General features: G+C 31.4%; 1 protein-coding gene across 1 annotated transcript in view; it reads left to right on the plus strand.

Annotated features, from left to right (window-relative positions):
* Nucleotides 1-2195, plus strand: part of LOC143073284 (uncharacterized) — a 96875-nt gene extending 94680 nt beyond the window's left edge. The window contains exons 31-32 of the mRNA XM_076248700.1: nucleotides 271-382; nucleotides 1922-2195. Coding sequence (XP_076104815.1) covers nucleotides 271-382; nucleotides 1922-1996 — 187 coding nt within the window. The 3' untranslated portion in view covers nucleotides 1997-2195. The remainder of the gene's footprint in view (nucleotides 1-270; nucleotides 383-1921) is intronic.
* Nucleotides 2196-21713: the final 19518 nt, after the last annotated feature.

Here is a 21713-nt window from a genome sequence, read left to right on the forward strand (position 1 = left end):
CCATATACTTATTCTAACAATAAGCTGCCTGATGTATTTTCATTGGTATATTTATATTCAATCTCAAGCCATTAGCTCAAATATAAATATAGGAAACTGTGATATGATAACAAATGAGACTAATCTTTATCATAGACAATTTAAAATGGAAGTTAACAACTGTGATATGTTGAAGCTTTCAACAATGAGCAAATCATATAATGCATAGTCAGACATACCTGTAAAAGACAAATGTAAAACAATTTAAGTTTACCAATTATTTTGTTTCAGGCTTTGTGTACATGCATACATTGTTAAGTTGAACCAGCACAGAAGCCTGTATAAACCAGTTGTGTCCTGCCTTCAGAAGTTGAAAGTCCATTTAAATAAAAAGTGGGAAAAGGTTGGTATGCTATACATGTATACATGAACATGTATCAAAATATTCTGAGAGAATTACGAAAGCTGTAACAAAATTTCTTTCATTGAAAAAAATAAAGGTTTCTAACAGGATGGAAAGTTTCTGTGCTGATAACCTTTAGGGTATCACATTAATAGCAATGGTTAAACAGTTTACCAAATTGTAGTTTGAATTCTTCTCCAACAAACTGATCAACTGGTAGAATATTTTAACAAATTGCTCAAGTGAAGGATTAAGTGCTGTGAATTAAAACGTTATACTTACCATCTAGGTCCTGATAGTTGATGTCTTCGTCTTGAATTCAAACAAATTAATGCCTTACTATAATAAGAGTCACTGTTATTGTAGGTATAACTTTGGCATGAAAACTTCTATCATATAGACCGTAGATTTAATAAAAAACAGTTTTAAACATTGTTTTGTAAGTGTATAATTTATAGCTCTGTTTTCCAACAGCAATTTACTGTGTAATTGTAATTTGGATATTTTTTCTAAAACAAATACTATTCTGCTGATATTAAAGGGAAATTATTTACATTAATAAGTTAAATCAGCAAGATTTGTTCTGTCTGTCATTTTATAATGATTAAAATATTCAAAACAACTGTTAAAACCTATTGTGGAACACATTTAAAGGAGGGTAAGAATAAAATTCCAATGTGGTTTGGAACCTTAAAATAGCATACTCCAAGCACTTGGGAGATGTATGAAATAATATGTTCCTGTGTTAAATGAGTAAATTGTAGACAAATATAATGCTTCCCAATGTTGAAATGATAATAGAGCATGGCATGATAGAATTACTTCGAATCTAATGTGAAAATTTCTGCACTTTTGTACTTATATAACATATAGAATACTCATATTGATTTGATAAAGAGCAGATAATATAAACCATAGTTTCTTAAATAAAAATGAATTGAAACATTTTAAGAAAATAAATAATTGGATTCCTTGTGAGAGAGCCCAACAAATAATGTTCATTTTGATCTCTTGCAATGTCCAAATGTAATCAATGTTGAAATATCAATTGTGATAAGTGATAGTGATAAGTTGATGTGTTGCCAATACAAATTTTAAAGTCTTTACTTTAAATTGGCCAGAGATCAAATCAACCAATGTATGTAAAATAAAAAACATACTTTAAGTACCTTGAGACTTTTAATGTTCTAAGTGCTTGTAGCAATTAAGTTCTCAAGACTACATGTATTTATAAATGGAAGGGGACATTGAACTCATTCAGTGGAAGATTCAGGCCAAAATGGAAGTTTCGACTGTGATGCAGACAAAATATCAGGATTTGGGAAAAACCCTGATAAAATATCAACGAAAAGCCAACCAGGCTTGTGCTTTGCACAATTAATGTAATGATGAATATAAAAATAAGAAGATTTGGTATGATTGCCAATGAGACAACAAGGCAGCTATTTAAGGCAAGAAAATGCATCTAAAATGAAGGAAATGTAGCAAAAAAATGCATATTACTGATTATAAAACCTTATTTTATTTTCTCTTTTACAGAATTTTCTCTCTCCAGAATATTTAGAAGATATCTGTGGCTGTGAACTTCCAAAGGAATTTTTAAGAATAAGATGAAATTTGAATAAATTGAACAGATGCATGTGTATGCTCCCTAATTTTAAGCAATACACATGTTTGTGAACTATTTTATTCAACACAATAATAAAAGAAGGAAAGGACAAGGTACACTAAGGGCCGTATTTGGCCCCCTATTCTGTCAAAAAATCATTTTCATCTTATAAATGAACTGAGCATCATACAATATCTTAATATATCTGTTCTTTGGTACCACAGGCCTTATTTGTCTTCTAGTATGGCAGAAACCTGATTTTGGGTTGGCTAAAGTGTGTTGATAATGTCAAAAGATAGAAAAATGTTCATTTGTCGACTGCAATCCTTCGTTTTTAAAGGCCTCCGCCAACGTGAGTCACAGTAATAATTAGTGATAAAGATGGCATACAAACGGGGTTTTCCGAATATGAAAAAAAATTATTGGCTCACGTTGGCAGAGGTGCTCAAAAGTTTAAAAATCTCTCGTAAAAAAACAACAATTTGCGTCAAAATAGTAGTATCAGATCGAAATCAGAGAAAGGGCTGAAAATATCCGCATTTGGCTGTTACGGAAAGACACCCTCAACTAAAGCAAGAATACTTCAATAGGTGCTCAAGGTTTTCAGTTGTAGGATCTTTCCATCATTCAGTTTCAAATTGTATTTTTTGATATCTTTATATCAAGGTGGATTGTGTTTTATGATTTAAATCAACACCTTACATAGTGAAAACATATGCACTCGACACACACGATAAACAGGCGTTTTGCAATATACCTTATCGCTAATCCCGGGTGACCCGGCCGCTTGAACTTTTGACGCATACAACAATCACTTTTCCATTGTGGCGTAAGATATTTTGTTTTATGACGTCAAAATTTTACGGTAACCTGTGTGATATCCAGTAATGGTGGACAAATAGCGATAAGGTGTATTGTCCCTCTGGTTGATTCACAATTTTAAAATAAAGCGAGAAAAAAAATACTAATTTTTAAATTATTTTTCCTTTTTGGGGTTCTTTGGAATAATGTGTAAATTCGGGACAGGGTATCTTGGGTCGAGTCTGTAATTGCATACGACTTTGCAAAAGACCACCGCCGAAAAGAACAAGTTAATAATTCTCACATGTAAAGGAAACAAATTGAGAGGTAGTTAGCTCTAGTCCCAGAATTCTTTTTTTCATATCTATCATGACTTTACAGTATGCCTATAAATACATATATTTACCACGTGTAAGACATTGTGAGAACGTAGTGTAGTGGTATCGCGTCGGCATTCTAATGCCGCGATTTACGTTCTAATCTCACTGACAATAGATATAGGAAGATGGGGTGTGAGTGCCAATGAGACAACTCTCCATCCAAATAAAAATTTTTAAAAAGTTAACCATTATAGGTCAATGTACAGCCTTCAACACGATGTCTTGGCTCAAACCGAACAACAAGCTATAAAGGGCCCCAAAATTACTGGTGTAAAACCATTCAAACGGGAAAACCAACGGTCTAATCTATATAAGATAAAAAGAAAAAAAACGAGAAACTAGAAACACGTATAAATTACATAAACAAACGACAACTACTGTTCATCAGATTCCTGACTTAGGACAGGTGCAAACATTTTCAGCGGGATTTAACGTTTTTAAAATTAATGGATCCAAACCTTCTCCCTTTTTCTGAAACAATCGCATAACATCACAACATAGAAAAACACACGGTAAAATATCAATTGGCAGGCTTAACTCAATCAAAAATGTACATTAATACACTATAAATGAATAAATTTGATCTGCGATAACTGAATGCAAATGCACAGTTAATAAAATATTAGGGACAAACATTCAAGGCCAAAAAGCAAACAAACAAGTCCAAACAAAGCCATGGCAAGTCACCAATACGTTTTTCTTCTAATGATATTTTAAAATATTTCAACGAGATAGAATGGCTGGAGTATTTGTTTTGATTATAATAGCTGTCAATTTAGTCGGTTGTTAATACACATACTTTTTTAGTCTCTTTCAATGGGATGTTTAGGGAAATTCTTCATGGTCCTAGTCTCACTTTTCTATATGTATGCCGTTGATTTCTGCTGTTTCTGGGTGGTTTAGTTTTAACACAAAAAGCTGTAGAGGCTTTTTGGAAATATAATATTTAAGAAAGTACCTATCTGTATACATTATATAGTTTCAAACGCACGCAAATTTTTAAGGGTGTAATTTGTGTCAACGGATAGCAGACAGATGTCCTTACAAAATGATTCTTGTATTTTAAAAGTTGAAATGAATAATTATTATGACATGATGAAAGGTATAAAAAATCATGGACAATCTGATCATTATGATATGTATATATAAAACTTTACATCTACATGATCTAACCATTTCCCTGTCTTTTTACAAGTATGAAATTGGTATCCTGAAAATGTAAACCATGGGTGCAACATAATGCAATACATGGACTGTCTTGTGCCTGTTCTCAGAAAATGGTATATTTATTTTGTTGTATATCATTAAAGACTTAATGATTTTTGTATTCAAAGACCAGATCACTTTTTGAGCGACTGTGGAAATGTTTGCGTCCGTATGATATTATCATATGACATTGTTTGTTGTTTATTGTTAAATTCTTGTCCAATTTCAATGGGAATTAATTCCGGGGTTCTTCAAAATGCTGCATCTAACTATGTTGTTATCTTTTGGATTCAATGCCCTGTGTTTAAATTGGTCTAAACGTGAGGTCTAAAGGTCCAAAATTAAACTTTGTTTAATTTCATCAAACATTAAATAATCTGGTTTTTCATGTATGTCCAATATATCCGTGGATATTATTTTGTCTATTTTGGGCCCGCCTTCATATCAGTCTACAATGAGGTCTTAAGCGTCCAAAATTAAACTTTTTTTATTGCGATTCTTTTGATGAGCTGAGTCTGTATGTGTATTAAGATTTTTGATTTTGGAACTGATTTTCAAATTGGTGCAAATGACAAGAAACAGAGTCCCAATAATGGCAATACACAAGCACTACACACTACACATGAAAATAAATTTGTGAATATGTTTATTGTATCTGTCACTACGTTTTTTTTCGCAGATGGTAGATCAATTTCGTTATATATAGATGTTCTAAATTTGCAATTTTGTCAACAATTTCTGAAGCGACATTCATGTGTTTGTCCTATCGAAGGAAACAACCTGAGATGCTTTGATTTTTATGGAGAAATAGAGGGGGAGTTATTGAAATACTGTGAATTGCGATTGTTTACTTCAAAAACTGCAGAAATTTTTTTTTTTACAATAAAATATGCCAGCTAAGAAACTGTAATCTTCTACTAAATCGTGCTATATGATTTATGTATTAACATTCTGTCTACAAATCTCAAGAGTTTCAAAGTATAAATTTGAAAACTTGTATTTTAAATTAGTTAACATTAAAACCAACGATATTTGTTGGATGTTATATTTATATATCACATAACTTGATATAACTAATCATTAGACATAATTTTTTTTAAATGCTAAAGTTTCATTAACATCATATATGTAATATGATAAATTACTAAGTATACACTATTAGTAATCTGTAATCTGTTATATAAATTCTGCCAGTGTAGGCACACCTCTTCCGAGTAATGGATTTCACAATATGAATAGAAATATATATCTTCCACCAATATCACTATACACTATTTACATTGTACAATTTATTCTTGACGATAAAATTGGGCTTAATGTCAATATCATCAACTCATTAAATATTTTAAAATCTAAAATATTTATCAAAAGATATCACTGTTTAAGAGTAGACAACCAATCGTCACTTAGGATTCATAAAATGTTATTATCTACTTTCTTTTCTTTTTCTTTATATCATCTAATTGCAACAGTCTATACCTTTCACAATGGAGATTGTAACATAATCGTCTACATTTTGGATCTATAATGTTCTGTATCACTTTAAAAACTTTTTCATTTCTTAACTGAGGAAAACTTAACATTGTCATGTAAGTAAAGGGATCTATGATCAGTTGTAAAATGTCAAAATGTTCATCTTTCATATTAAAGACAGCTAACTCTTCACTACAGGAATTAATTAAATCTTCCAAAATTGGTTTTCTAATATCTTCTAATATTTTACACGTTAATAAAAAATGTGGTAAAGTTTCTTCTGTTTCATTACACAGTTTGCATATAGACAGTTCTGTATTACTTATAAATTTGGCTCTAACTGTTTGCAGAATATAACTCCCAGTAGCTATTTTCAATTTTGTAGGAATTCTAATAATTTCCCTTGAATTCATAGTATTTGTATTTGCAATAGGATGACATTGTCCTGGTTTATATATCAACGATAAATATTTTAAACTGGTATAAAGTTTTGCTTGATTCAGTATCTTCACAATCCAGAATTTTTGAACTTTGGAAGTTATTTCCCTTTTCCATTGGCATTTACTAATTGGATTAAGTAAGTATTGTACAGGATCATTAAGTTCATATTTCAAAAATATTTTCCTCAATAAACTAAACCAACTATTACTATTAATAGCTTTAACATTTAATTGCCTTTCCGCTAGTTGCCATTCAATAGAATTTTTTCCTTGTCTAGTAATATTTCCATAAAAAGTTAAAATTTTTACATCTATTTGAGCTTCTACAGGTAACATCCCAGAAATCATATATATAGCAGGATCTGCTACTGTTTTTGGTAAAGATAACAATTGTTTCAAGAATTTCTTAAATTGTATATTTAAATTTTCTAAACATCTTCCTCTAGGGATCACTATTTCCAATCCATAAAACATTATTGGTATAATATAAGTATTCATAATTGACATTGAGGTTTGTGGATCTAGACCATTTTCGCCATAAAGTCCAACCCCCATTAAACTATAAAGTGTCCTTCTTGCTTTCTTTAAATTCTCATCTATTGTAGCGTTACATGAATCATCGTCTGTACGACATATTCCTATATGTGTTGCTTTATTAGAAGTTGGAAGAACAGAATTGCCTAAATTCCAAAAATTTTCATTTACTTTCTCATGATGACGTGATTCCGACTGTATAACACAACTTTTGGCTGGTTGTAGTAAGTATGCCTCACGTTTACTAAAATCAAAGGCCATATCAATTAAAATTTGTGTTTCATATGGACAGTTACTAAGAATGGCTAAATCATCTGCGCAAGTAGGAGCACAACAAGAAATCGATCCAATTTTTCCTCCATATCCTGAATCAGCTAAAATGTCTAAAAGTGTATTTATATAGATTTTGTACAAGTCTGCACTAAGAGTCCCTCCTTGTCTTACGCCTTGTTCTATTCTAAAAGTGTCCGATATTTGATTATTCCATTTAACACAAGAAACAGCATTTTTATATAGATTATCAATAATTAAAATAGATTGTTCCGGAATTTTCATTTGATATAATCTTCTGATAAGCCCAGCATGTTTAACAGCATCGAATGCAGATTTTGCATCAAGCATAGTTATTATTGTTTGATCATTTAACTCAATACATTCCTTGTGATATTCTTCTATAATAAAAGAGCAGTTTAATGGTGCTGTTCTTTTAGTGAAACCACGTTGTAATGGATTTTGATATTTTATAATGTCAGGATTAATTCTGATCTTTAAAACAGCCTCAATGAGTTTGGATAATGTAGGAGTAATTGTTATTCCACGATAATTCTTACTGTCTTTACAACTGCCTTTATTCTTAAAGAGTGGGATTACTATCCCTAATTTCTGTTCGTCTGGTATATAACAAAGTCTAAAAGTACTATCCAAAAGTTCTTTAAGGTGATAAATAAGAGATTGTCCTCCATATAATAAGTTTTCAGTTGAAACTCCAAATATATCTGGTGATTTATTTAAATTTAATAATTTCAAAGCTTCTACTATTTCACTTTCAGTAATACTTTGGTGCTGAAACATAGCTCTACAAATGTCAATTATATCAATATATTCTTGTTCGACCTTTTGTTGGTATTTGTTATCAAAATGTTCATGAATAGAATTTTTTGTTAAATTTTCAAAATGATGTTTCCATCCACTTAGAATATCATTTTCTGTACTATACACTGTATCTCCTACAGATAGTTCATCTATATGATTACTTAATCTTCCCCTCTGTTTTTTAATAAGTTTATAAAATGAATTTTTGTTTTTGATATTTGCTTCCATTATTTTTTCTCTTTCATCAATTCTATTCATCGCAACTGCCTTGCGACAGTGTTTACGTAAATTATAAGTTGTCTCTTTTTTCTGAATATAAAGTTCATTCCTTGGATCTTCCGACCGCCCATTAATCTTCCATTGATAAAAAGCCTTTTTTTTCATTGCAATTGCGCCAGAAATGTCTTCATTCATTACTTTTAATTTTGGTTTTCTATATCTTTTTCGAGGAGCTGGACAGCAACTTTTTGCTGAATTGAAGAGTAAACTGTTCATATTTTGAAAAGCAATATCCACTTCATATTTATTTTCTAAAGATAATGAAAAATTATCTAAACCATTTTCAACTAAAGTTTTATATGCGTCTTTATCTATTTTTTTCCAAGGAGTTTTCCCAGAGGGTAAAATATTTGAATTTGAACATTTCAATTTTTCTTTAGCATTGATGATATATTTCACTCTCGCTTTAACAGGAAAATGATCAGATACGTTAGTAGCCACATTGTCCATTGTTTCCATATTAATCACATTCTCTTTAAAATCTTGTTTAAAAAGTAAAAAGTCAATAGTTGAAGTTCCTTTACCACTACAATTTACAAAAGTAATTCCATTTTCTTCAGTATATAAACTATTTTCATTCATAAAGTCTACTAAATATTTTTTTCTTCTCGTATCAATTTTACTTAAAATATTCTCGTTAAAATCGCCACCAATTATGATAGAGTGAGAGTCGCTATAGCTTTGGACAATTTCATGTAGTTGGTCTATACAGTTATAAAATTCTAACGAGTCAGATGGTGTTCCTTTACATGGTAAATAAACAGATACTAGGAGTAGCTTTGAAGATCCTAAAAGTTCAACACAACAAATTCTATCATTTCCTATATCTAATGGATTAATAAAATTGTCAAGGTCTTTTCTCCATAAAATTCCTGTTCCCCCATAACCACGAGGTAAATTGGTTGGATTTATTGGGTCTTTATCATCGACAGCTTTTCCAATTCCACGGATATTTTGATGGAGTTCATTAAGTAAATTCAGTTGAAAATTAAACAGCCAATGTTCTTGAATTAAAAATATATCTGTTGATTTAAAAAGTTCATCAAAAAACATACCACATGTTTGTATATTTTTACAATTAAAAGTTAAAATATTAAATTCCTTCTTTTTATCATTCTCACTATTTTCATGATTTAATTGTTCCATTATGTCGGTTGGACACTGAGGCTTGTTTTCCATAAAAAATTATTTCCATGTAAAGTTTTGGCAATGTTATTACTTTGGAAATATAAGTTTTGTCCCAAATAGTTCCTAGGTCGATTACTTTGTGAATCACAATTTGTCCCTACTTGATTGTTTAACGCTAATACATCAATAAGATTCGCATGAGTAACGGTTTGAATATTGTACGGAGACGAATCTTGAAGCCATTGATTTTCATAATCACATCTACTTTCTGAATCGCTATGACTCTCATTTACAGTTCCATAATTATTTATATAATATGAGTTCTGATGATCATAATAATATGGATATTGTTGATAATAATTTTGATAACCCCAATTATGTTGAGAATATTGATTTTCTGAATTATCTTTCACATTTTGTTGATTAACATGATCTTGTGTATCCTTTGATTTATCATTATTTTCAGTAATATTGTCAGATAATTTATCCAATTCATTTTCAATCTTGTCCACAATAAATTTTGTGACTTTATTCCTTACTTGTACCAATAATTCATCACTATTATCCCTATGACTATTTAAATTTCCAGATTCTGATTTTTCATTACGCAGACAGGAGTTATTTTGATTTTCTTCCAAAATAATAATTTTCCTATTCATCGTTTTTATGGTTTGTTCTAACTCTATATTTCGAGCTTCAAGTTGATGAAGATGATCAAGAAGTTTGGTTTTCTCTTTAAGTTTTTCATTCACTGACAACTCTTTTAATTTCAGACTTTCTTCTTTTTTCTTTAATTTTAGTTCTAATTGACGTAATTCTTTCTGTTTCAACACACTATTTTCATTATCCTTATCTTGATTTACTTTAGATTTATCAGAAATGTTTTTGTCTACACAAACTGAAGTTGGACGAGGTGAATTAACCTTCTTTACTGAAGTTTCAGTATTCAAATGTAAATTTTCAGAATTTTGACTATGTGTTGCTTCACATCCTAGACATATTCTATTTTCTTTTCCCATACATTTTATGTGATATGATTGATCACAAAATTCACAAATTTGTTCATCATTGTTTAACAACTCTAAACATAAGGCACAAGACCTTGGAAATTCCTCCAGTAAAAGAGATTGAGCTAAAGTTACTTTGGGTATTACTTGATCTTTATCTATATGTTTTACTAAAGTATCTGATTCTATTTCATTTCCTTCTAAAAAAGATTCTTCATTAATCATGTCGACCAAAGGTAAGTTGATACTATCACATACTTGAGTGTCAGTAGGAATATTCACAGATGATACTTGCTTATCATCTATGGAGTCTATATCACAAATTGAACATATATAATGGTTTGTATCTAAATTATTCTCTAAAATGTTAATCATTTCACTTTTTAATTTTTCGCAATTATAGTGTATCCAATGTTTGCCCCTATTACACCAAACACTTCTGGATAAGCATTTTCTATTACATTTTAGGCATACATCAGGGTCTTTAATGTCCTTACTACCAGCGTTTGTAATAGCTTTAGATTGACTAATCTTTGTATTATTCACTACAACTGACGAATTATGACCATTGTTAATTGTTGATAATAAAAAATCACATTGCTCTTTAATTTTGGTATTGAGATGTTTATAGTCTACATCATTACTCATCTGCGATGCAATTTTAGAAAGTTCATCTATGAATGACATAAATTGTTTCCCATTCACTTCAATACGACATGTGGTATTAAAAATGTTCACCCTATACAATTGTTTTGACGGATTACTAACGTCAGCAAATGAAATTGATCTCTCTGATAATTTCTTTGATAAATCGAACCTTTCATGTACTGTTAGTTTTAAACTTTGGTTTGAACTAAAATACTGGTCAAAGCATGTATTAAATTGTAAAAATGCAGCCGATGAAAACTGTATGATTAAATTCCCCCTTTTCAAAGTTGCTTGAATATCAATATCTCTATTTGAAGCTTCCTTAATTTTATTCAAAGTTCTTTTCTCATTTAATACATAATTCTTAGTAGTTTGAATACTCTTGCTGGGTGTATATATTTTGGTTGGAACTAATTCTCTACTTGACCTTCTCGACATTTTGAGTATATTGTCTACTATTACTGTGGTTGTATCTACTCAGAAACAGTGATTTGAAAAAAAATCTTTATATAAAACAATTGTCTTTCATAAAACTATTCACTATATATTAAAAGTGTTCTTTGTTTAAAAGGTAAAAGGACTGTTATATAAAAACTTCTTTAAAATTTCCTCATAAAATCAAGATGGCGACTAGTCTCGTGTATCACATTTTTTTCGAAAAATGGCAGTAAATGTATTTTCACTTTGCTAAAACATCATTCAGGGTTCTCATTGGCAATACAGGAAATAAAAGTTCACATTAAAACACTATCAAGTCTGTAAAAATCTGTAAAATCTGTAAAATCTATAAAAGTGTCTCTCCACCAAATTACACAACCACCACCTTGCACAACCTTCACCTTGACTGAATTAGTAATAATTCAGTCACAACGGTGAAAACGGTGAATCTCCGTTCATTTTGTTTTACAATTCTCTGATTAAAGCTGATTCAGAATCAGAAATTTTAAAGTGACCTTGTTATTATCTTAACTTGGATCTTATAGCATTGCTCTTGACCTCATTAAGCTTTAGTCATTCATTGAAATTCCGTAACACCCATTCCAATGTTCGCAACTGTAATAAATCATAGGTTAATGTTAATGTAACATATGTGTAAACAAGATTCTACGTTTAAAATTTTGACAGGAAGACGTTCAGTAAAAATAAAATACAGACATTGATCTTCATTTGGTAGTTTCCTTTTCTTCATAAAATGAGCAAAGTTAGATGTGTATCAGTTTAGGAATTATATAAATTCCTGGTGTGGGGTCAAAAATGCTACTGCAGTTCATGTCGTTTCCACCCAGTGCTGTCTCAAAGCTGAAATTTCTTCCTTTCTTTTTATAATGGCCTTTTGCTCTGCTTTTTATGCATTTATTGAATGTACCTGCCATTAAATGCAAGTGCTTATATTTATTTATTTATTGTTTTTATGCTTTTAGTCTGTTATATTTTATGATTTTCAAGTGATTTGTTGATTCCCCCGTTTCAATGCACATAGAGGCGCTTGCCACATGAACTTTGACTCTGGAGGCTCACAAATCAAATAGTTTTGCTTTCATTATTTTGCATGTATTTTTTTTCATTTTTATTTCATTTTTATTTGGTAGTATTTGCATGATGCTGCATGATTTTTTATGTGATAGTCGGTTAAAGAGCTCACCAGAGCTCATGTTTTGCTTGTTATTATGTATATATATGCCGACCCTAAATAAAATTTACTTACTTACTTACTTACTTACTTATTCGTCGTTGAAGACATACCACACCTGTCCTTGCGCTAGTTCTCTGAAATAGATAAGAATTCACAAATCTCCTTTTATCATAAAACTTTTTTTAAGGACATGGAATTTCATTAATTTCTGAGACGTTAGATTTATAAAACACTTATGAGATCATACTTAGTCTATAGCAGGCCCCTAAAAGACTATAAAGACCATTACATATTATATTTCAGGGCCCCTGTATTTCAAAATATAATTATTAATCTGTTCATATGTACAAAAATTAAAAAAAAAGTTTAGGATATATTTCAGTTTGTTGCCATGTGTTAACACTGTTTGAAAAGCCCGCTTTATTTATAAACCGGAAGTCTACATATACATAATATACTCATGAGACTACTATAACACATTGTAGTAGTCTCAGTATACTCCAACCAGTATTGAGCTTTTAATATACAATGCAAGAAAAAAAACTGTGGTTCTACTGTAATGATATGCACAGACAGATTTATGGATATCCCTAATCAGCAAGAATATGTGATTTATAATAAAAACAACTCCTCATCAGATATCCTCTAAATGGAAGCAGGACAAGTCGCCCCACTGGCAAGTCGCCCCACACCTAGTCGCCCCACTTTTTCACCAACTCGCCCCACTTTAAAAAAAAACGCCCCAACCTGGATCACCAACTCGCCCCACTTTTTAAAAAATCGCCCCACATGTGAAATTGGTTAAATCATGTTTAATATTACTCCTGCCAACTCGCCCCACTTAATGGAAAACGGTAATATTTAGATATAAAATTAAAATATAAAAACTCGCCCCACTTAAAAATAATTTTCGTATTATTGAAGAATAACTGTATTTTTTTAAGATTAGTTATTTGCATAACAATTGAAAAGAAACCTGTTAATTGTATCATAATGCAATATATCATAATACTTAACGGATTTCAATTAACAGCAATTTGTTATCATAGCAATTACCAGATTAATTACTTTTGTCTCTGAATTCATTCATTTACCATAAGCGTGTGTCGTGTTTTTGTTAGTAAAAGTAGTCAAAACAGGTTTTGTTGTTGTTGACAAATTGATTGGTAAGTTTTGTCTATGGTTTGAAATCAAACAAAAATGAGACATTTATGGCTTGGTATTAAAATTATAAAAAGCAAAGTAACCTTTGACATGCATTTACTATGTCTACTGTGTATCCTTGTGTTGTGTGTGACGTGCACGTGCGTCCCAGACAGGAGGCACTGCAGTGTGATTATTGTGACCGGTGGCAGCATCGTACTTGCAATTCTGGTAAGTCTTTATAGTAATACTTTATTTACTTTACATTGTACTGATGAGGTTACGGCTTTAGAAACTTACATAGTATTGTTTTTTTTTTTATATGATTATCATTCATGTTAATAAATATTTGTTAAAGCATTAAATATTATTCATTAAACGCCAACTAGAAATAAATATTTAAAAAATATCTTTAAATAAACTATTTCTAAAAGATATTTATTACAAGGATTTTTATAGCGCCTATCTAATAAACTTAAAACATTATTAAATTATTACCTTTACAATGTAATGTAGAATCATCTGCATATAAATCTATTAATGAATTTTCTATATTAACATGATTAAGTGGTAAATCATTAATAGATAAAATAAATAACAGAAGGCCCAGGGTAGAACCTTGTGGTACCCCCATTTTTATGCATTTAGTATTAGACATGACGTTATTGACCTTTATTTGTTGGCTTCGTTCAAACAAGTATGACTTAAACCAGTCTAGTGTACAATTTGAAACATTATAGTATTAATTTTTTTCAATAAAACTATTTGACTAACAAGATCAAAAGCTTTCTTTAAATCTAAAAATATAACTCCGTTTATCTCTCCATTATCGTGCCATCTATTCAATTTTTCCATAAGTGGGGCGAGTTGGCAGGAGTAATATTTACGGAATTTAACTTATATACAACGGGATAACATCTTTTTCCATAAGTGGGGCGAGTTGGCATTACTACATTCATCCTGGTTAATAATATAATATAAATCTAGATATTATCGTTTTCTTTCAAGTGGGGCGAGTTGGCAGGAGTAATATTCACGGAATAACATCTTTTTCCGTAAGTGGGGCGAGTTGGGATTAATACATTCATCCTGTTTAATAATATATTAATCTAGATATTATCGTTTTCTATAAGTGGGGCGAGTTGGCAGGAGTAATGTTTACGGAATTTAAGTTATATACAACGGGATAACATCTTTTTCCATGAGTGGGGCGAGTTGGCTTTACTACATCCATCCTGGTTTATAATATGTTAATCTAGATTTTATCGTTTTCCATTCAGTGGGGCGAGTTTTCAGGAGTAATATTAACGGGATTTAACACATTTCACAAGTGGGGCGATTTTTTAAAAAGTGGGGCGAGTTGGTGATCCAGGTTGGGGCGGTTTTTTTTTAAAGTGGGGCGAGTTGGTGAAAAAGTGGAGCGACTAGGAGTGGGGCGACTTGCCTGTGGGGCGACTTGTCATGGATTCCCTATAAATAGTACGGGAAAGTCCAAGTCGGTGAACTTATAAATGAATTATAAACTCTGGGTAATATTTTGTCTGTGCATTTTTTTTTCAGACAATAAATTAAATAAAAAAAATCACAACAGTCCTTTTTCTTTTACAGCGTAAAAAACTACTTTTGGGACAAGTGGAAACTCCCACCCCCCTTTTGATGATCAATGCTTCTGAATGGGTATACATAAGGTTGGAACCCTTTATCCTGGGTTTGAACCACTTTTAAAAATTTCTGCGTACAAATAATATCAAAATTACGGAAAAGTCGTGTTCAGCTATATGTGAAAAATGGGATAACTCAAAAAATGTGTGTGTGTGGGGGGGGGGGGGGGGAGTCTTTTCTGCTAAGGTGGATTAAGTATTTTCATTCTTTTGTTAACGTTGTTTTTTTTTTAAATATGTGTGCTGTTAGGGACGACTTCAAAAGTTCAATGAAGGATAAAAAAAACTTAATTCATATAGTTTTTTCACTGACCCCTACCCTCCCCCTTTTCAATAACTTAATTTGGAAAAAAAATGATTGACCAATAAGGATATATATAAGATCGATGTCAATTGAACAAAACTTGCAGCAATTTTGACCCCTCCTCTAAATATTTGAAATTGGTTTTTTTTTTTATCCTTCATTGATTTTTTTTTATGTCGTCCCTTAACTGTTATTCAAAATATCAAGTAATTTCGGCTTTAGGATTTTTTATCAATGCTCGATCTCCTTTGTGTTTTTTTTTTCAATCCATATAAAGTATTTGGCCCTATATCGCCCCTTTTTCGTAGGTAACAATCATAAATTAATTATATATATATCGTACTGAAATTTCTTCCGGCAAACTGACATTCTAATCCAGTCTTCTATTTCGTTAGCGTTAGCTTATACTCTAACGCTTTTTTTTTTGTTATTTTATTATTTTAATGAATATTTGATTAAATGAAAGTTGTGACCTCAGTTTACATGGTTTACAACAATAAAACATTTGTTGTTGCAATTTTCATTGATCATGTTGATGCAAATGAATTTCCGGAATTTTCGATTCTTCAAAATGAAATAAAAAGAAAGGTGTCCTTATGTTTTATGTTAACTGGACATTAACCAAATGTTTGATTTATGTTAACAAAAAAAATCTGGTACATGCACCTTACTGTCTAAACATGAACCAATTGTGAACTTGTGATACATAGATATAGGAAGATGTGGTGTGAGTGAGACAACTCTACGTCCAAATAACAATTTATAAAAGTAAACCATTATATGTCAATGTACGACCTTCAACACGGAGCATAATCATTGACCCCCCCCCCTTTTTTTTTACAAACTCTCAATATCTCTAATATAAAATTTTGAATCAAAACCAAAAAGTATACAGATCTTTAGATTAATATAACTAAGAAGTGTGTTAAGTTTTAAGCAATTATCATAAATCGTGTTTGAGATACGTCGCGACATGGGGAAAACACACCACTGTTTTAGTTACAAAGTCCCGTAGCTCAAAATTTTTTAATCTATTAATTTTCACCAAAAAGTATAAAGATCGTTTGACCATCATAAGAAACAACTATATTAAGTTTCATGAAATTTGGATAAGTCGTTCTCGAGTTACGGTGCGACATGTTTACTCCGGACCGTGAGACGGACGCCGGACATTTGTATACCATTAAACGTCCCGTCAAAATTTTGACGAGCGTATAACAATTCATTGGTACCATTTATACAAGAAGACAATGAACTGTTTGCCTTATTCAGTTCCACAAACATATATTTACTTATTGTGTACACAACATGTAACATTGTTCATGTACTTTATGTAGCAGCATAGCATATAATATAATTAATTTTCATCTAATCGTAGGGAAGATTTATTTTTACATTTGACAAGAGTACATGTTCATCTAGAAATCTTGAAACATGATAAAACCATTTCGTACCTCATGGAAGATTTTTATGTCTGTCATCTCAAATTGTATGGAAGATTTAAATACGTATGCAAGGGAAGGTTATTTTCCGAAAAGTTATTAATTATTTCCCTGTAATTTCTCAAATTAAAAAAAAAAACATATGGAGCTCTTTGATTGGTCATATTCAGGTGCAAATTTTTGTGTAAGCATGTGTTCCTTCTTCAGTGAATATTAAAGAAGAATTTTGTGGTTCATTTGTTAACTCTAAACCAAATGTCAATTATATTTGATGTGAAGTGTGCCACTTTAAAACAACCTATCCAAATTATAATAATTATTTTTAAAGTTTTATTCTGCTTGAATTCAAAATAATGATCATGATAAAACGTTACGCACGGTATTGCGTCGCAAGACGTAACATACAAGCGTCTAGATATTCATATATAAAGATAACTAGTGTCTTTATAGTCGATAATTGTAAAATATGTGCACATATAACATCAAATTTAAAGATACAATTTCTTTGCAGGTAGAAGAAGCTTTATCAGCAATGGACAACTTAGAGTCATCAAAGGTACCAGGATTATAATTTAGTACGCCAGACGCTCGTTTCGTCTACATAAGACTCATCAGTGAATCTCATACCAAAACATTCATAAAGCCAAACAAACACAACGTTGATGAGCATTGAGGATCCGAAATTCCAAAAAGTTGTGCCAAATACGGCTAAGGCAACCTAGAAGTTAAGATTGGCCATTGAGGATAAAAATGATATAGAGATCAAGAAAATAAAAGAGGAAAATATTTAAGAATCATAGTTTCAGGGGTTTTTTTTATAAAAAGTAGCCTCATTGATCATTATGGAAAAGACAGTATATCACAAGCATCGCTACCAACCGATCTGGACCCAGTCATGGCTATATATATATATATCTGTTTTGATATCAAAGCTACTGATATTGGGATTGTCTATACATGCTATACCACACTGTTTCTAAACTGAATATGTTGCTGATAGAAGTACGCCTTCTATTAGTAGTTACAGCAGAAGATTACCTTACAGCGCTTAAAGAAGTTGCAAGGCAACAAACAGTCAATAGGAATATAGACCATCTGTTTTAATGTCTGAAAACTAGAAGATCACTTATTAAACACAGGGGAAATACAACAATGTATAAGACAGAACGATAATAGTATGTGACTGAATTCAGTCAAAGACTTAGAAATAAAATTTGTTTGTATATATTGTATACACATTTCTACTCTACAAACCGATGTACTTTATAATGTCAATGAGTAATGGTGCCAGTGACTGAATACAGTCAAGATTTTCGTTATTGTTAACATTGATATGTATATTTAGACTCAATTTGGAATATATTTTCTATAATACTAAAATCTAGTTTTGAAAACAAGAAGATGATTCTCGATGTTTGTAAATTGACTGAATTCAGTCAACAATTTTATAATGCACTTCTTTTAAAACTGTACCACTTAGAGCATTTACTTGTTGTGTAGGATATTGCGCACACCCAACTGCTACCAATCTCCAATCTCCAATTTTTAATGTATTATCAATTGAATATTGAATTAAAAAATTAAGATGAAAGTTGTATTGCAAGATGACTGAATTCAGTCATCACTTAGTTGTCACATATGCAGTATTTATTCATACAGATAACTGGGACAAACAGATTTTCATCAAAAATTAATGAAATCATAATTTAACAGTTTGAATAAAACGTAAATTCTCATTTACTTTGTTTTTGAACATGCTTAATAACTTATTGTTGAACTGTTTTCTCTGGCTTCTTGCATATGTTACTAGTCCTATTTGAAAAAAATAGTATATTCAGCATCAGATTACACCAATGGAAGCAAGTATCCATTGTGCTATATATATTTTTCAAAAAAAAATAGTAAATGTACATTTGCAATCTTGTACTTCTAACAAAATAGCTGAAAATACGTCAGGACACGCTTTGCATCAACAGATGTCAAATTCTTCTAAGACGTGGGGAGAAACATCAGTGATCTAAATTTTAAGGAGGTGTGTACATTAATCAATAAAAACAATTAATAAATGTCATAATACCTAAATAAATTAGCCTCACATCGGGAGGCTACCTCTCAGGAGGCTAATTTTTCCCATAGGGTTAACATTATACAAAATGGCCCAGAACCCCCAATTCCCCCACTACTCATGAGTATAGGTCAAAGAACTGTCTTCAACAACGAGTCTTGGCTTACACCAAACAGGGAGCTATAAAGGTCTCCAAAAAAAGGCTTGTGTAAAAACGGTGTAATCTAAATTTTGAACTAATGGTCTGCAATGATATTGATGTCTCCTGCTAACCAGCTTGCTCAATGATGACATGTTAATCAGTGACACTTAAAGCAATCAAGCACTCAATACAATTTCAACCTTAAAAAAGGTGTGTTCTCTATGAAAGAGTAGAACTTGTTACATATGTGAGGTCATTGATTTCTGTATTCTTAAATTTGTTAGGCCATTTTCTTTATTCTTTATACATTTTGCCTGTTATTATCGACTCCTAGGAGTCGATATTAAGAATTGAACGATGGACAGTCAGTGCGTGAATTTTTCTTGCTACCTGATTGGAAGATATTACGAGACGTGGATAATCAAAGTTTATTGATTGGTTAGGACAATCCAAACCTAGTAAATGTCCTTCAATCCCGTAGAGTATCGGATTTGTCCTCTCTATTTTAGCAATTAGATTTTGCATGGTCATTAATCATGCATATTCATGATATTGGTACACAGGTAATTTTATCTATAAATAGTCGAATCTTCTGGAGTTTCGTAAACAACGTTAAACGATATATACTAATTCATAACGTGTTACCTCACGTGTGTGGTAGTTGATTGATGCACGTGGCTATTCTAGTAAATGAATTAATCTACAAAGCGAGAGCACTTTCCATTTTCATCAGCTAAGAGTCGACTAGCCCTTTTTGAAAGGCTAATGCTTGTCTATCTATACTATTAAACGAGAAGACCTCATTTTGTATGAAACCGATGAGACTATGCATGTTACCTATAGAACACAGAGGCATGGTGATTAATAAATCGTGGAAGAAAGAGAAGCGACACACAAAATGAGGTCTTCTCGTTTAATAGTATAGATGTAAACTACGATTATGCTACTTTAATATATAGATCCTCTCTGTATTCTGTCTACTTTTTTTTTTTAAATGTTTACTATTTAAGGGGTCATACCAGTTGCATATATATTAAAGTAAGTAAAACATGTGGAAACAAGAATGTGTCCATAGTACACTGATACCACCTCGGCACTTTATTTACTTTGTTACTAAGTTTCGACTGAAACTACTATAATAGTGTGTTATAGTAGTCTGAGGTTTCGAGTTGATTGGACTTCAACTTCATCAAAAACTACCTCGACCAAAAACTTTAACATGAAGCGGGACAGACGGACGGACGTCACGAACGAACGAACGAACTCACGGATGTACAGACTAGAAAACATAATGCACACAAAATTTATTGTTGAAAGTGAAAGTAGTGATTTGGCAAAAATGAAAGTAGGATAGAGACTAGAGGGAGGCAAGACCTTTTTCGGGACTTCGGGATCGGTTGTTTTTCAGCTCGGGATCTGGGGATTGATCAATACGGGATCCAGGAATATATTTTTCGATTTCGGTATTTCGGGATATGAATTTCTTTAAATTCTGCATCTAAGACCCGGATTTCGGAATCAAGACCCCTCCGACCATCCCTCAAATTAGCCTCAGTCGGCCTTAGTTATTTATACAAGATTCGTATCCTACCATTGGCATGCTAATAAGGCTCTCAAAAGAAAAAGCACCGATGGATCCGATTGTCCTAGAAGCATATTTTATTAGACTAATAATGGTCTATATATAAGTAGTTACATTTATTTCATGTTTGAAGCGGTGCAAATTTTTAATTTAATTTGACTTTTACCAAAAGATGCATTGTAGCAAAGGAGAAGAATAATTGTGGTCTGAGGCCAGAAACACGAAAACAGTTGAATTTAACAGAAAGGAAACAAATATCGAACTTTAGAAAAAGGGAGAGAGCTTTTGATACCTTTTCTGAAATTCTCCAGGATACATAATTATCTTTTACAAACATCATCCTACAACAGTTCACAAGCTGTATAAGCCCGCGATTTCGCGGGTGTGTTCTAGTTCTCTTTAAAATATACATAAGCACCTCGTTATTCTCTCTTCTTTATTTTGAGGTACTTTTTCTCTATTCTTTATATTTTAAGCCCATTATTCGTCATCCATTCCCTAATATAATGTCTATGGTTAATTCAAATCAACATGATCCTAATTCTATAACTATACATTTGTAAAGTCTACAAAAGCAAAAATCAAACTTGCAATAGACTCTTTATCGTCAAGTTATAGTACACATGTTTTTATTAATTTTAACTTGATATATTCCTTAGGTTTATAGTGGACAAAAAGATTTTAATGTGACATTGTGTGGCATAAATGGGTACATGTACATGTACCTTGTAAGACACATACGTCTACAATGCCCGGAAGACT

The sequence above is a fragment of the Mytilus galloprovincialis genome, chromosome 4 (assembly GCF_965363235.1).
Source record: "Mytilus galloprovincialis chromosome 4, xbMytGall1.hap1.1, whole genome shotgun sequence".
NCBI classification, from domain to species: domain Eukaryota; kingdom Metazoa; phylum Mollusca; class Bivalvia; order Mytilida; family Mytilidae; genus Mytilus; species Mytilus galloprovincialis.